The sequence below is a fragment of the Cibotium barometz genome, chromosome 11 (assembly GCF_041138505.1).
Source record: "Cibotium barometz isolate CiBa-2024 chromosome 11, ASM4113850v1, whole genome shotgun sequence".
Taxonomy (NCBI): domain Eukaryota; kingdom Viridiplantae; phylum Streptophyta; class Polypodiopsida; order Cyatheales; family Cibotiaceae; genus Cibotium; species Cibotium barometz.
Window position 1 is genome coordinate 5,500,701 of NC_141056.1, and position 16,223 is coordinate 5,516,923.

At 48.8% G+C, this 16,223-nt stretch overlaps 1 protein-coding gene across 15 annotated transcripts in view; it reads left to right on the forward strand.

Moving 5' to 3' along the window:
- The window catches only part of LOC147633684 (Zinc finger C-x8-C-x5-C-x3-H type family protein), a 113,245-nt gene that overhangs the window by 25,305 nt on the left and 71,717 nt on the right, over positions 1 to 16,223 (forward strand). For all 15 annotated transcript variants that reach the window (XM_086804673.1, XM_086804676.1, XM_086804674.1 and 12 more), the window contains 2 exons: positions 15,123 to 15,221; positions 15,398 to 15,491. In XM_086804673.1, the coding sequence (XP_086660799.1) occupies positions 15,123 to 15,221; positions 15,398 to 15,491 (193 nt within the window). The remainder of the gene's footprint in view (positions 1 to 15,122; positions 15,222 to 15,397; positions 15,492 to 16,223) is intronic.

The following is a 16,223-nucleotide window of genomic DNA, read 5'->3' on the forward strand; positions in this document are numbered from 1 at the left end:
TGAATCAATCCATGTATGAGAAAGAAAGTTATATAAACGTCTACAAAAGATTTCAAGAGTCTATGTGGCCGAATGTAGTACAAAGTATCCATGATGATAATGAACCATGGAAAAGAAAAAACTGTTCCTAGACTCAATCTTGAGGCGGTGGAAGGACACCCTTAATGGAGTGATGGCAATTCTGATTGCATGTGACATGTTGTCACGTGCAGACCCAGTCGGTGTACAAGGGACATGGCATTCTTAGCATCCACAAGCATTAAGCAGGACATTTAAGCATTAGTCCATTTATCACAGCATGCACAGCAGTGTTTGGGTCTTCTACAGCACCCACAGCAGTACGTAAAGCATTAAAGGCATTTAGAGCATTCAGTATATCAGGGCGGAACCTGTGGAACCAGCTGACAGCATCTAAAGGGCTTTTCTAGCAATTATGTGTCGTGGAGGATCAGGCCAACAGCAGCATATTGCCAGTATCCCATATATATATAGAAGCGCATCCTTCATTCAGTCATATCTCCAGTCCTCTCAGCATTTACAGCCTATGGAGCAAGAAGAATCAGCAGCATATTGCACATACAGTTAGAATTCAGCATTCAGCAATTCAGTCATCATCTCCTGCCTCCTACATAGAGGAAAGCCAGCATCTCAAGGGTGGACCTTAGCATTGGAGAAGGGAACATTCACCAGCATCAGCATTCATCATATCTCTTCCCGAGATAGATATTCATCTAGGACAGGCATAGATCCATTCATAGATCTTCATTGTAACCATTCATTTAATATAGTTGCATTGCATTGCATTGACACCATTGTCTATCTCTTAAGTATAATTAAGTGAAGTTTAGTTAAGCCTAAGGTTGTTTTACTACGGCCAATTTCCCACACGTCACACGTGTCTTGTGAAGATACTTTGGTGCCTCAATGAAAGCCTCAAGAAGTGCTCTATGTAGAACTGAAGCCTCATGGGAAGCTCTAGCGGTGATACCCATGTCCGGCAAACTGAGTCAAGTCCAAGCAGATGATGCCGTTGATACTTGGCAGGAGAGACCCAAGAGTGGGGAGTCTAGACTTTTCGCTCAAAAGGGGAGGGGCAGTCCCCATCCGAGGACCATGCATGTCAAACCAAGTGACGATCTCTGAGTACCAAGACCTACTATGTCCCTCCTGTGCAAGTTTCCTAGAAGACTCAATGGAAGTTCTCACAATTTTGTGAAATCTCGGTTGGTGGAGAAGCTACATCTACAAACAAAACCAAGTGCACTAGCATAGGGTCAATTTTGTGAGGGACTCCGACTCATAGATTGGGACCAAATAGTTCCGAATCTGGAGCTTCAGATAGAGGATATCGAGAAAGTCTTGACTTCCACATCATGAGCATAGATAGGGCTGATATAAGTTTGGGGATGTCTTGGTTCCACTCAAAGAGTGAAACTCTGCAAATTAACCATAAATCCCATGTTATTTCTTTTTGTACACAATAATGATCGTATATTGTTAAAGGATCACAATTTTGTACTACCTGTGTCACCATTTGGCCACCCAATTGGTCCACCCGTGCTTTCTTATCATGTATGTACATTGGACTGGTGTCCATGGCAGTTGTTTATGCCGGGGATTGATGCCACTCATGTGATACTGTAGACTTGGCTTTCCGTTGGGACTTGTGCTTGCGTGTACATGCCCGGAAATTCTTGGTGGATTGGTGTTCCATTGGGTCTGGTACCTCGTGTACTTGTCTGGAGCACGTCTATTTTGGTAGAGTCTCATGAACAGAGATTGTCCATACCAATGCTGCCTTGCATAGCATCTTTATGTGCTTGCTTGCAATTGAAATTGCATGCTGTTTTCATGCTTGCTTGACCAATGTGTAGTTCCGGGTAAGGGGACGCCCGCCCGTGAACCGTGCGTGTGAAACTGTCTGCTGGCATGGTTGTGTGGCATGTGAACAGGTGGTAAGTAGTACCCAATCTAGGCTCAAATAGCCCTTAGGACTTAGCCAATATTTATAAGTGAGTGCGTTCCCACTTCATATAAGTTTGGGCGCCCAAAAGTCACTTATAAATTATGACCGCTTCCAAGTTCACACTCACTGAAGTCCCGAGGCGGACAAGACTCAATGTTCAGGACCTTATCCTCCCCTTTTACTCATAAATGGACATCTCCCCATGTCCCTTCACCTGATTGGACCCCAATTCACTTACTTATTAAGAGAAAATTCGTGTTTTCTCTTCATGAAGATTTTTGGAGGCTGAAAACTCTGTTTTCCACCATTTCTCTCCAATTCCAAGCTCTCTATAGCCATACCCAACTTGCTAGGGTGTTTTCCAAGCTTCCAATAGTGTTTCCAAGTGCTAATCACTCTCCTACTCACTCCCAATGACTGAAATTCAGCAAAACAGCTCTCATTTTTGCTGTAATTTCTGGTCTTTTTGCTGAAAACCCTAATTTCAGCCTTCTTTTCTCAAGTTGAACTATAGGGGAAGCTTTCCCAAGGTTCCCTTCATCCTCTTGAATACTTTTGTCGCGAAGAAAGGCGACAAATCAAAGATCTCAACACTCCAAGGACTTCCATCGCGAAGACTTCCGCTGTCATCGACTCTACTTGCTATTGGTAAGCTTTTATGCTTAAATATGAGAGCAAGTAGCAAGAAGGAGGAACCGGATTACAAGATCACATACCCTGTGTAGTGTTCTCTTGTCCTACGTGCTTTCTTGCAGATTGTTGCTACCATGTGTTGGTGGAATAATAGAGAGCAGATGGTAGGGAACATGGACACTTGAGAGGGTAGTGTGGGTTGCAAGTCTACATCGACAACCACTTGTTTGCAATACTGTATTCATATGCATTGGTATGGAAATCTGGTCAGAAATGCCCATGACACTATGTACTTGATTCTGCCAAGATCAATATACTTTATTTGAGGGAGGGGTCGGCCGTTCCGGCTCATTGTGTGTCTCTTGTCAATTCAGCAATTTACTTCTTGTATTTGAACAAGTGTCCATCAAATCTTAGTGTATTTAAGTGTATTGATTAGCATTTTGTTCAACCAAGTTACAACCTGACTCGGGTGAAGTTATTCCTCTTGTATCAACTATTGACATAAATACAAATTAGTAAGTTTCCATAGTGCGTGAGCAAGGCCATGGAGATGGAGTTGGACCGTCAAGGCCAAGAATTGCTGCAGTCTGGTTTCATACATTCTAGTGTGTCTCCATTCGCAGCCCCAATCCTCTTTGTGAAAAAGGAGGATGGTCTTGGCTTTGCGTAGATTATTGAGCGCTCAACAAGGTAGACATAGGATGAGACAATCTCCACAGGATCCCCTCTATATGTGGATATGAAGTGGCGAGAAGTATTGAAGACCATTACCTTGGTTTTACCAAGGTTAGTAGAGAGGTCCTACTGAGTGCAGAAGTTATGTAAGGCATCCAACTGTCTATGAAGCCCCTCGGTTGAGTCTGAGAGGAGGATGATGTCATCTGCATAAAGTAGTATGGGGATCAATATGCCTGCTAGTGTGGGACCAGCCCTGCCTAATCTATCAATGAAGCTCGAGATCTCATCAATGTAGAGGCCGAAAAGAGTGGGTGATAGAGGGCAGCCCTGTTTCACTCCAATAGTGCTGGAAATCTCCTATGATGTACCTCTTGGGGCTCTCACTCGTCTGGTGACGGATTCATGGAGGGTGATGATGCTCCAAACCATGTCAGATGGGACTCCTATCTCTTGTAGACGGTGTAGGAGGCGGGCTCGGGGTACAGTGTCAAAAGCTTTGCGGAAATCCACAAAGCAGCAGTAAATCCTCTGATGTCGTGTTCTACCCTCCTTGATGATGGCATGAAGGGTGAAGATGTGGTCAAGGGTAGAGTAGCTCCTCTGAAAGCCAGCCTGTCCTGAAGCTCTGTATCCCTGGCGCTGTACAAATGAACTGAGCTTTGTCTCTAGCACTGATCCATAGAGTTTGGCCAATGTGTGGCCAGTCATGATCGTCCTCTAATTATTAGGATCAAGTGGATCTCCGGCTTTGAGGATGGGGGTGATGGTGTTGGTGGACCAAGAGGGTGGAAATCCTTCACAAAGGGCTCTATTGAACATGTAGGCTAGTAGGGGTGCCAGGGTATCATCGGCATGTGAGATGTACTCGGCCGTGAGTCCCTCGTGATCCTGGGCTTGCCCATTACGTAGTCTATGAATGGCCTTGAGAACCATGCCCTTTGTGAAGAAAGTGGAGGTGGTGGGGGTAGGGGTGGCTGATGGGGATATGATAGAGGGAGTGTGCATAAGAGTGCCATGTGTCCGGGTAGGTGATAGGTGTGGGGGGGGCGATGTTCTCGGAGTTTCCTCGAGGCCTGAAATCCGTTGCACTTGGCGCTTCGTGATTTGCCCCATCTGTACCTCATGCTTAAGACGGGAGCGTGTGACCCGACAATCGTCATCATACCAACAATTCTGGGGCATGGAACCACAAGGTGGCTTGGTGGTAGACTGCCGCGTGCAGACGAAAGAAGTGGTGGCGGATGTGTGGAGTATGGTGGTGAGCTGTGATGTGAGGGTGGATAGGGGGACAGTAGTTCCACATCTTGGAGTTGGCGGTAGATGTGGTTGGAGTAAACAAGGTCAAGCTCGTGATCAAAAAGGACTTGGGTGTAATGTGAGATAGGGGGTGGTGGTGGAGGGACAGGTGATGTGCTTATAAGAGTGAAATAGAGGTAGGCATGTACCAAATCCGGAGATCCCATAAGGTAGTCCACAGTGCTAGCACCTCCTGAGTGAGGGAAAGAGGTGAGGCCGTCGGAGGAGGGCCATCGGGACATCCCGTTATAGATAACGAGACTATGTGCAACTCTCAGCTCTAAGAAATATCTCCCATACACTGTGACCTCCTCACGGTCCTGTGATGATCTCTGCAGCCCCGTGTCAGTGATGTCCAGCTCCTGTAGTTTGATAGGATTGTCCAGATCAAGTAGTGGGACTTGTTGACTTCCCGTCCTGGCGTTGAAATCCCCGAGTAGGAGGACTTCCCCTAGCTGTGAGAACTCCATGATATCCCCATATAATGGTAAGTACGGTGAGTGACTGGCCATGCTGTGTGGCGTAAGGGGAGTGGCGTGCTGCAAAATAACACAACAATGTGGATGACTGTCATTGCTAATTGTAGCCGCACCGAAAGATACCTTGCATCCTCGTCCTTCCGGACTATGCTGAGAATATGTTGAAGATGAGATCTAAAAAGGACAACTCCTCCTCGAGAGCCACATACTCCTGATGTGCGGGTCTCGCCTTGGAAAGCTGGCTCCCGCTCATACCCGGGTATGTATGGTAAGCCCCTCTCAGGGCTCTGATGAGTCTCTGTATAGAAAATGACATTGGTTGAAGCAAGCTCCACGAGCATGGCATGTGAAAAGTCTTCTCAAAAGGAAGTTTGAGATGAAGGATTTAGGAGATTTGCGCTATTTTTTGGGAATTGAGGTCATTCGCACACCTGAGGGTATTTGGCTGTCACAGAGACAGTATGCATTGGACATGTTGTCCAAGTATGGGATGGCTGATTGTAAGTCAATATCGGTGCCATTAGATCAAAATGGCAAGCTTAGTGCGGATGCATGTTATGTGTTGGAGGATCCCACTATGTACATGAAGATTGTGGGGAGTTTGATCTATTTCACGATCAGCATGTGAGAATCTCGCTCAAGCCTCTTGGATTCGACCACAGCATGCCATTGCAGTTCCATACTGCTAACCTCAGGTGTTTGGTCTCATAGACCCCACGTCCCTATTTGGGACGGCGCTCAGTGATAATGACCCTACCATCTCTATCGATAGCCCACTTGCCTGCTCTACGAGCCTCATGAATTGTCACCATCGCCTCACGCCGGTGTGCCACCTGTGTTGGTGTGAGATCATCTCCCATGTACACCTGTGTGCCCTTGAGGGCAGCTCGCCTGTCTAAGAAGGCATGTGTGCTGGTGGCATTAGGGAATCTAATGATGAGGGACCGCTCTCGTGGCATATCCTTGCCTACCCTCCATGTATCTGCAAGGGGGGGAGGGGGGGGGGATCCCGTCCACTCCTAGCATCTGGGAAGCCCCTGCCTGTAGCCCCCGCACTTGCACATGGAGGGCCTTATTCTCCCTGCGTTTCTCCTCCTCGAGACTCTCATGTATGATGCTTTGTGGGGGTTTGTGCTTCTTCACCATCTCCACCCAATCTTTCTTAGTGGTCTACAGTTCTTCCCGTAGCTTATCACTCGCAGCTTTCAACTGCTCCAAGTCCCTCCTTAGGCCCTCCTGAATATTCAGTTCCCCTGCCTCCATTGTATGGTCCTTGACTGTAGCCTTAAGGGCTTCCATTTCTGCTTGGATTCCCCTATCACTGGGGCAGCCTCTAGCATTCCCTGAGAGAGAGAGAGAAGAAGAAAGAAAGAAAGAAAGCTGTATTAACGTCTACTAGATGCCGAACTCGACCTATGAGACTGTCAATGTCTTCTGGATGTCCAGAAAAAAAAGGACAAAATGAACATGAAATAAACTATGAAAGTACTGAGCTAGTGGGGGGTGTGATGGATGGAGCACTACTGCTAGAGGCTCAGTATGCAACCTATATGCGCAGGGTATACAAGAATGCAATGCAGATCTGTCAGTACCATAATGGGGGTGTAATATGTGATACATAGGCGATGGCGAGGCAAAAATACCTCGGAGCATGATCTCCGGGTGTGAGTGTAAGTGAGCTAGCCGCTCCTGGATATGGTGTTGATGTCGAGCCCGTATCTCTGTGATCTCCCTCTGATGTAGTCTGGGAGTCTGGTAGCCTGGTGCTCTCGGTCTCCGTCTGGCTTGGAGGTCCGCAGCACGCTGAAGTGTAACCCCCTCCTATGTCAGGATAGGCACTGGGATAGATCTCTGGAAGAAATTAATGAGCTGGAGTTGGAGCTGTCGCCCACCTCTCCCTGTGGTATGAGTCTGTAGCAGTGTCTCTCTGTGGCGCTGTGTCTCTAGCAAGAACTGGCCCAATCTGTGCTGGTCTGCGGACTCCATGATCTGGCGGAGTGAGGGATGTCCACTGAAGATGGTGGTGTATCTCTCTCTAATGACACTATATGCTCTGCATCTGCATACATAATGTTACTCACTCTCAACCTCCTCGTGGCATAGTCTGCATATCCTCTTTGCTCTGGGGATTCGTGCTGCCCTACCTGCCTCAATCTCAAGCTGGTGTGATGACACTTTGAGCTGGCCAATCACCACTCGGGCACTGTGAGGCATGTACACATCCATGTATCCAGGTCTCTGTATGAATCCATCCGCTGAGATACGCATAAATTGATCTGTGTAGTATAGCATCTTTGGCGGTAGAGGCTGACTAGGTGTAATCCAAGTCTCTTGAGTGTATCGTTGCCATAAATCCTGCCGAAGGACTCTGTTCCTCTCACTGTGAGAGAGTTGGATGTGTGGTGCATGTATATCATACTGGAAAGGTGGCAGGTGATCTATGTGGAGACCATGCTGAGTGAGCCACTGTATCATCTGTGAATACCATGATCTCCTATCTCCACTCTCTGGCGAGCTGCCTGGACACCTCAAAAGCTCTATGTGAGAGTCGATCTGATGGCATATCTCTGATCCTTTGTATGAAGGAGATCGTCTGGAAGAGGGCCTCTACTAGCATAGGAGGTGTAGCAAACTCCGTCTGGACAATGTCATGTGGGACGGAGGGTTTGCTGCGGATCATCCGTGAGAGCGTGAGAATCTGAGGCCTCTCTATCTGAGACCATGTGGAGGTGGCGAGCCCAGGTGCCCATATTGCTGTAGCATACATCAAAGCAGGGGTGACTAGTGTGTCAAACAACCACCCCTTCATGCGGGGCTCCTGGAAGTGTGCTTGGTGACACTGTCTCTCTAACATGGCCATAGCTGCATACCCTCGTGTGAGTCTATCCCTGGCTGCCTGTGCCATAGTAAATCTTCCTGGGGGAGTCGTAAATGTAATCCCCAGGTACACATATGAGTCTACCACCTCTACCTGTCCTCCTGCTAGTGTGAAGATGGCCTGTCGTCGAACCGGCCTTGAGGTGTGGAAAATCATGGCCTTAGTTTTCCCAAGGTTCACTGTAAGCCCCCTCTGTGTGCAGAAGTCATCGAGTGCATGAAGATGGTGCTGTAGTCCCGTCTGCGACTCAGAGACCAGAATAATATCATCTGCATATAACATAATGTGGACTGTGGTACCTGAGATGTCTACCCCGTCCCCACCACCGTGACCAATGAAGTCAGCCACCTCATTGATGTATAGCCCAAATAGTGTAGGAGAGAGTGGGCATGCTTGCTTCACACCTATGGTGCTAGCAATAACATCAGATAGCCCCCTGGGGCACCGTATGCGCCCGAAGACCTGCTCATATAAAGCATAGATGCCCCAAACCATCTCTGATGGGATCCCCAATGACTGTAGGCGTTGGAAGAGTCTCTCTTGTGGCACCGTGTCAAATGCTTTGTAGAAATCCACGAAGCAACAGTATAATCTCTTCTCCCGCACACTAGCCTGGTCAATCAGACATCTCAGAGTGAATATATGGTCAATAGTGGAGAAAGCTCGTCGGAATCCAGCCTGCCCTGGTGCTCGCAGTCCCTCCGTCTCTGCATATGAGCTCAACTTTGCCTCGGGCACTGCGCCATAAAGTTTGGCCAATGTATGACCAATCATGATAGTCATGTAGTTGTTGGGGTCTAGCATGTCTCCCGCTTTGTGGAGAGGCACGATGGTGTGCATAGTCCACTCAGTTGATAGGCCCTCCACTAGTGCCCTATTAAAGAGGTGAGCAACAAAGTGTCCCAGTGTGTCAGTTGCATAAATAAGATGCTCACTCTGTATACCTGTGTGGTCAGCCGATCTCCCATGCTGTAACTGGCGGATAGCTCTCTCTACCTGTAACCGGCGGATAGCTCTCTCTACCATTGAGGCGGTAAAGAAAGTAGAGGTGGTAGGGCGGGATTCCTGTGGCTGTGGTACTGGCGGCTGTTGTGCCATGTGTGTGGATCCTCAATTGGGGTACGAGGGCGAGGCTCTCTCATCCTCCGCCATGCAGTGGCCGCATCTCTGCTCATGAGTAGGTGGTATATATCCTAGTACTGTGCCTCCTCATATGCACGCCTCTTACGGCGTGTGAGGATCCTCATCTGTCGGCTCGCCTGTCTCTGTGTAATGGTCCCCAGTGCTCTCTGGGCACGCAGGTGTCTATCTAGCTCTCTGCACTCATCATCATACCACCGATTCTGGGGCATGCTCCCAGATCTATCTGTGTGCGCAATGTGTGTATGATGGGGGAAGCTGCGGGTGGTGGCCGCATGTAGTAGAGATGACAACTGGGTGGTGAGTGTGTCTAGAGGTGACAGGGGATCCATGTGGAATAGCCCGTCATATACATGATGCTCATATATGTCTGCCAAGTCATGGGTGAAGTAGAAAGTTGTATGCGATGCTTGTGTGGGCTGTGTGGGTGCTGGTGTGGAGGTCGCCAGTGACAGTAAGAGGTACGTGTGATCCGCACCAATAGGACAGGGGGGGATGGTGAAAGATGTCACTGCCTGTGTGGTCTCCATGGACCCCATGATGTAGTCCACTGTGCTACTCCCCCCTGATCGTGGAAAGCATGTCAGTGCTCCTGAATCCTGCCACTGTCTCATCCCGTTATAAATAACGAGATGGTGTCGCGCTCCGAGCTCAAGTAAGTGATGACCATATTTGGTGTTATCCGGCCCCATGTCCTCTGACACCCTGCAAGCTCCCGTGTCCTCCACCTCTAGTGTGTGCATCACCTCGGGGTGCTCGAAATCATAAATGTCGCACTGTTGGCTCTGTGTCCGTGCATTGAAGTCCCCCATAAGTAGGACTTCCCCCAGGTTGGAGTAGTGTATGATCTCATCTGAAAGGGCTGCATATGGTGACTCTCCCAATGTCCCTGTGTCCTCCTCCTCGCCTCTACTCTCATCCTCTGCTGTCATGGCATATCTCGATCCCCTAGGAGAGAAGTAGCATAGAGCAATGTATAACACCCTGCTGCAGTCTAATCCACATGTATCTAGCCTCTTGGTCACGTGCTACCACCTGTAGGTGCTCCTGTAGCTCTCGCTTGAAGAGTACCGCTACACCTCCAAATCCTCTCGATGTGCTTTGTCGTGTGGTCCCCCTGTATGTAAACTCCCACTGATAGCCCTCTACTTTGGGTAGCCCCCTCTCTGGGCTCTGGTGCGTCTTTGTAAGCAGTATGATGTCCCGTCCCTCCATGACCTCCTCCATCCTCCCAAGATGTGTCCAAAGTGCTCCATTGCAGTTTCAAACTGCTATGTGTATCTGTGAATCTGGATCCTCCATAGCCGACGTCCCATAGGCCGCCTGGCGCTAATCGGTGGCCTTGCCATCGATGATGACACGGCCATCGCGATAGAATGCTCTCTTGCCCTCTTTCCGGGCCTGTAGGACTCTTGGCATGCCTGTTTTCCTGTGTTCTATCTGCATCCTTGTAAGGTCGTCATCCAAATAGATGGGATCTCCATGTAATCCTCGTAGAATCACCCTCTTCCTCATGAAGGTGACCCTCTCCGTCTCTCCTGCAAACTGTAGGATGAGGGCTCGCTTGCGTGTTGAGTCTTTCCCAGCTCTCCATGCTTTGGTGAAGGGGAGAGGGTCCTCTTCCTTGTAGCCGAGCTTCATGCATAGAAGCTGTCCATCTTTCTCGGGAGTGGAGTCCGGTGTCTCGGCTATCCCTGTGACTCGAATGTTGAGGCGGCGGGCATGCCTCATCTTCTCCTCCTCAATGGTGGTGTGAATGATTTGGTGTTCTTCCCTTTGAGTCTCCTCCCTCACTTCTTTACGGATGTTCTTCTTCACCACCTCAACCCATCCTGACTGCTTGGCTTCGAGTTTTCCCTCCATGTCCTTTGTGATCTCCTTGGAGATCTCTTCTTTGATGGCCGTGAGTGGTCATTGATCTCCCCTTCTTCCTTCTCAGTGTTCTTGATGGCTACCAATTCCACTTTCAATGCACTCACCTCCTCCTTGAGTGCTGTGTTCTCTTGTTCAAGGTCCGTGACCCGTGCTTCGAGGGCCATGATGAGCCAGTGTAGTTTGTTCTCCACCTCATTGAGGTTGGAATCGGATGTCTTCTTGTTCTCCTTGATTAGTGCCTTCATTGCCGTCTCGAGGGCCTCGAGCTTCTCTTGGAGACTCGGAGCCATTCCTCGAGATTACTCTGTAGCGCTTCCCACACGCAGGGAGGAAATGAAATGAAATGTTATATTAACGTCTTCAAAAGGCCATAATGACCTATGAGACCAAAAGTTACATCATGGTGGATCTGATACAATGTCTGGATAAAAAAAACCCAGAAAATGAAAAATAAAGATGATACTACTGGCACCTAGAAAATGAAACTGGAAATGGAAGGTAAACAGAAACCCTTATAGGGTGTGAATATAGTGAGGGGGGGGGTACGCTATGGAGGTGAGTGGAATATAGTGAGGGGATACAATATCATGTGGGACGGAGGGGTACACTATGGAGGTGCCTCCATCTCATAATATGTGCCGCATCGGACGCTGGCGGATCTCCTCAATATCCTCTGTGGTCAGCACCCTGACTGGGTGTCTCGCATGCCTCGCAAGAATAATCCGAATCCGCCGCTGCAACCTCCGTCTATGCTGGGATGCCCTCCTCCGTAGTCGTGGGCGTCTGGACCACCCAAGCTCAATCGCACGATCAATCAGTGTACCTCTGGTGTGGGCGGTATCCATGTCCTGCTGCTGCTGTGGTCCATCTGGCGCAGTGATGGCTGGACTAAAGAAGTCTGTAATGTGCCTCTGAGTCTGGCTCTTTGTGCGCCGAAGCAGGCTATCTCTATGTCTCCGCAGCTCAAGCAAGAACAATCCCAAACACCTCTGGTCCTGGTACCCCATGACTCTGGAAAGTGGTCCAAAATCCTCTCTGAATAAACAGTGGAAACGACCACGTATCTCATAGTACGCAGTACAATGGCATATATAATGCAGCTCTGTCTCTGGCTCCCCATGGCATACTCGGCATATCCTGGCCTCAGCTGGTATACCTCTATATCGGCCAATCTCAATCTCAAGCTGGTGTGAGGATGTGCGAATCTGACCAATAGCACATCGTACTGCATGAGACAAGTGTACATCCATGTAACTGGGTCTGATCACAAAACCATCTGCTGTGAGCTGAAGAAAATGCTCTCTGTAGAAAGCCATCTTTGTGCCCAGCTCCTTAGTCGGCTGTATCCATGTCCTCCTAATGTCTAGCTGAACTAAATCCTGACGGATGAGTCTGGTAATCTCTGTCCGTGTGAGAGTGAGAGAGGGTGCCTCCAGAGAATACTGGAAGGGAGGCAATCTGTCCATGCTAAAACCATGTGCCTGGAACCAATATGTTATCTGTCCATACCAACAAGCCGTGTCTCCCTGTAAAGCTAACTGTCGGGAGGACTCCAGGGCGAGGCGTGCATATTTGTCTCGGGGGAGATCCCACAAGCCATGTATGTAGGAGACTGATCTCGTAAGAGCCTCAATCACTAGAGGGGCAGCCGCCAGCTCTGCTCGAATAATCTCATGAGGTCCCACGGCCTTGGCTCTAATAATCCTAGCAATCATAGATACCAAAGGCCTCTCCATACCTCTCCACCTGCCTACGCTGTGATGGCCCACTGAAGGTCCCCATATCTGCACTCCATAAAGCATAGCTGATGTCACTAGAGTGTCAAAAAGCCAAAGTTTCGTTCGAGGTTCCTAAAACTGAACCTGCGAACACATCCTCTCCAAACCACCCAGGGCTGCATGTGCTCTAGTCAATCTAGTCTCTGCTGCTCTTCTCATCGAAAACACTGGCCCACTGAATACTACCCCAAGATATGTATATGCATCTGTATACTCCACAATCTCCTGCCCATATGTAAATGTGGAAGCTGATCGCCTAACCCATTGTGGCGTGGTGTTAAACACCATAACCTTGGTTTTGCCAAGGTTGACAGACAATCCACTATCATGTGCAAACTCATGTAAAGCATCCAGATGACGCTGCATACCCTCAGGGGAGTCAGAGATCAACACAATATTATCAGCATATAACAATAGTGGGATCCATGTACCTGCTAGCTGGGCTTCTCTGTCCCCCAATCTCTCAATGTAGTCAGAAGCCTCATCCACATACATACCAAACAATGAAGGAGATAATGGGCAACCTTGCTTCACTCCTATAGTGGAGTGAACCAAAGTAGAGACCCCCTCTGGGGTGCGTACCTGTCCTGCAACTGATCTATATAAAGCCATAATCCCCTATATGAGCTCTGTGGGTACCCCCATCTCCTGTAATCGCCTCATCAATCTGGCTCTGGGCACTGTATCAAATGCTTTGCGGAAGTCCACAAAGCTACAATAAATCCGTCGCCCATGCGACTTGCCCTCCTCAATAATGGCCCGCAGAGTCAAGATGTGGTCAAGAGTAGAGAAACCTCTCCTGAACCCTGCCTGTCCCTCTGCTCGAATGCCCTCTCTCTCTGCCCATCTACTCAACTGCTGCTCAAGAATGGATGCATACAATCGTGCTAGTGTGTGACCAATCATAATAGTGCGATAATTCCCTGGCTCCATAGGGTCCCCTGACTTGAAGATAGGCACGATGGTGGACCTACTCCAAGTCTCGGGAAAGCCTTCGCACATAGCACGATTGAACATCACTGCTAGAAGCTCTGCCAGCATGTCTCTCGCATGAATAAAGTGCTCAGCGACCAATCCATCATGATCATATGCTCTCCTAGTCTTCATGCTATCAATGGCCTTCCTTACCATCTCTGCGGTAAAGAAAGTACATGTCTGTGGGCATGGTGTTGGCGGGTCAGGAAAAGGTGTCTGTCCAGGAACTGTATATAGAGATGCTGCATAACTACCCCAGACCTTGGGGGCCTGAGCAAGGGTGAGTGAGTGGGTGGGTGGGTGGGTGGGTGGGTGGGGAAAGGGGGCACACAGCCTAGCCGATAGATACGCTGGCCAGCATATTGCCAGTAGAACTGTGCGGCGAACAGCGAACAGGGCAGCAGGCGGGGGGGGGGGGTGACAGCAAGTTCGAACAGAGAGGGGGCGGTGAGCAGGGCAAACAGCAGGCGGCGGCGGCGAGCAGGGCGAATTGCAGGCGGGAGGGAAGGCGGCGGAAGCGAGCAGCAGGGCGGCGGAAGCGAACAGGGCGGCGGCGGCGGCGAGCAGGGGGAATAGCAGGCGCGAGAGAGAGAGAGAGAGAGAGAGAGAGAGAGAGAGAGAGAGGTAAGTAGGTAGGAGAGAGAGAGAGAGAGAGTTATGTTGCTGCCTTGGGGGCCTGAGGAAGGGTGGCTAGGAGAACGGAGGTGGAGGGGCTAGCAGACAGGCAGACGGGCCAGCATACTGTGAGCAGGGCAGCAAGGCGAACAGAATAGCATAGCGGGTCCAGACAGAACAGAGCCAACCCAGGCGGGAGAGGGCGGCGAGCAGTGGCGAAGGCGGCGGCTACGCACAGAGGCGCGAACAGAGCGAACAGAACAGCGGTGAACATTAGAGAGAGAGAGAGAGAGAGAGAGAGAGAGAGAGAGAGAGAGAGAGAGAGCGTCTACTAAAGACCCAATGGGCCCATGAGACCAAAGTGATACAATAATGTCCATGGCATATCTCATCATGGAATGGAAAATAAAACATAAACAAAACATAAACATAGCTGTCTCACTGGGGTGATACGAAACTGTCCATGGAAACTTATCATGGAATACTAGGAACACAGATCGCTCCGACAGCCTCAGAGGAGCGGCTTCGGCAGCCTTTGGTCTGGAACCCCTTTATCCATTCATGAGAACATCATTATCAGCATTTTGCAGAAGAGGAATATTGATTGGTTTTAGAGTTATTCCGGAAATGATGTAACAGTGTTCGGATATTGCTCTTGTACAGTTTTTAGCGTGTGTTGTTAGAGTTCTTGTAATGTTATTTATATGATACGCCACTCCTTTCAATGCTTGGAGTACTGACTAGTTGACCTGTCCATGTATTCATGTATGAGCAATCATGTCATGTGACCTTTCCTTCTGGCCCAGGTGCTCTGATCCAAGAGAATGTAAGTTGCAGATAAAGGAGGATCTACAAAATGAACAACCAGTTTATTGGAGGCTCACTAGCTATGCTCATGGAAAGTAGTAAGTACAACTCACCTCTTAGGATTGTTAACTTGTGTGTTCCGCGATCCTATTACATGTGTGCTATTAATGTGTTGATATTACTTGGATAGCTTGTCTATCTTCTAACGTCTAGGAATGGGCACAATACAAATCTAAACAGATGGTTTAATCCTTTTTTTTCCCCTGTTTTTCAGCCTTACAAATGATATTGTTGGTGACATCAGTTTCGAAGAACTGCGTAACTATGCATATGATGCTGGAAAACAAGGGATGCCTTTTGAGAACGTGGTGTGTGGCAAATAACAATGATGTGTAATGGTTATAGATCTGCCTTCTTTTGCTGTTCTGTTTCATGTAAAGTTTTTATTCAAATAAGGCAATTCTTAGATGAGGAGAATGCTGTTGTGGATGTTCCTGTCTACACTCCTGGTTGGTCTCTCTCTCTCTCTCTCTTTCCCAGCGCGTGCCAGATCTGCTGGGACAAATGGACTTAGGGAGAATCAAGCGACCCCACAAAGTGAGTACACCTTGGGCCCGTGGCATGCTGGCACCACGCACTCGTGGAGTCATCCAAGGGAGAGCAAAAGCCCTTTAGACAGCTAGATGCCCTCGCCTCTAGAGACCCACACTCTCTACTCATCACCTCAAGATCTGGGACATTCTCCAGCACCATCCAGTGGCTTCCTCACTGGCAACGGATATTGCTTCCATGTACACAGCCATAGGAGAGGATGACACATGATGAGTTTGGACACGAGGTTTTTCTGCCAATTCCATTGTACTCTGGCCTTGTCTTTCTTTTGGCACTATTGGGCTCGGATATTGCTTCCATGTACACAGCCATAGGAGAGGATGACACATGATGAGTTTGGACACGAGGTTTTTCTGCCAATTCCATTGTACTCTGGCCTTGTCTTTCTTTTGGCACTATTGGGCGCTGATGGAGTTGATGATTTATTGTCTTGTGGATGACTACTATGAGGTTATAAATTGCACTTTCTTATAAGGTGAATTTGGGCA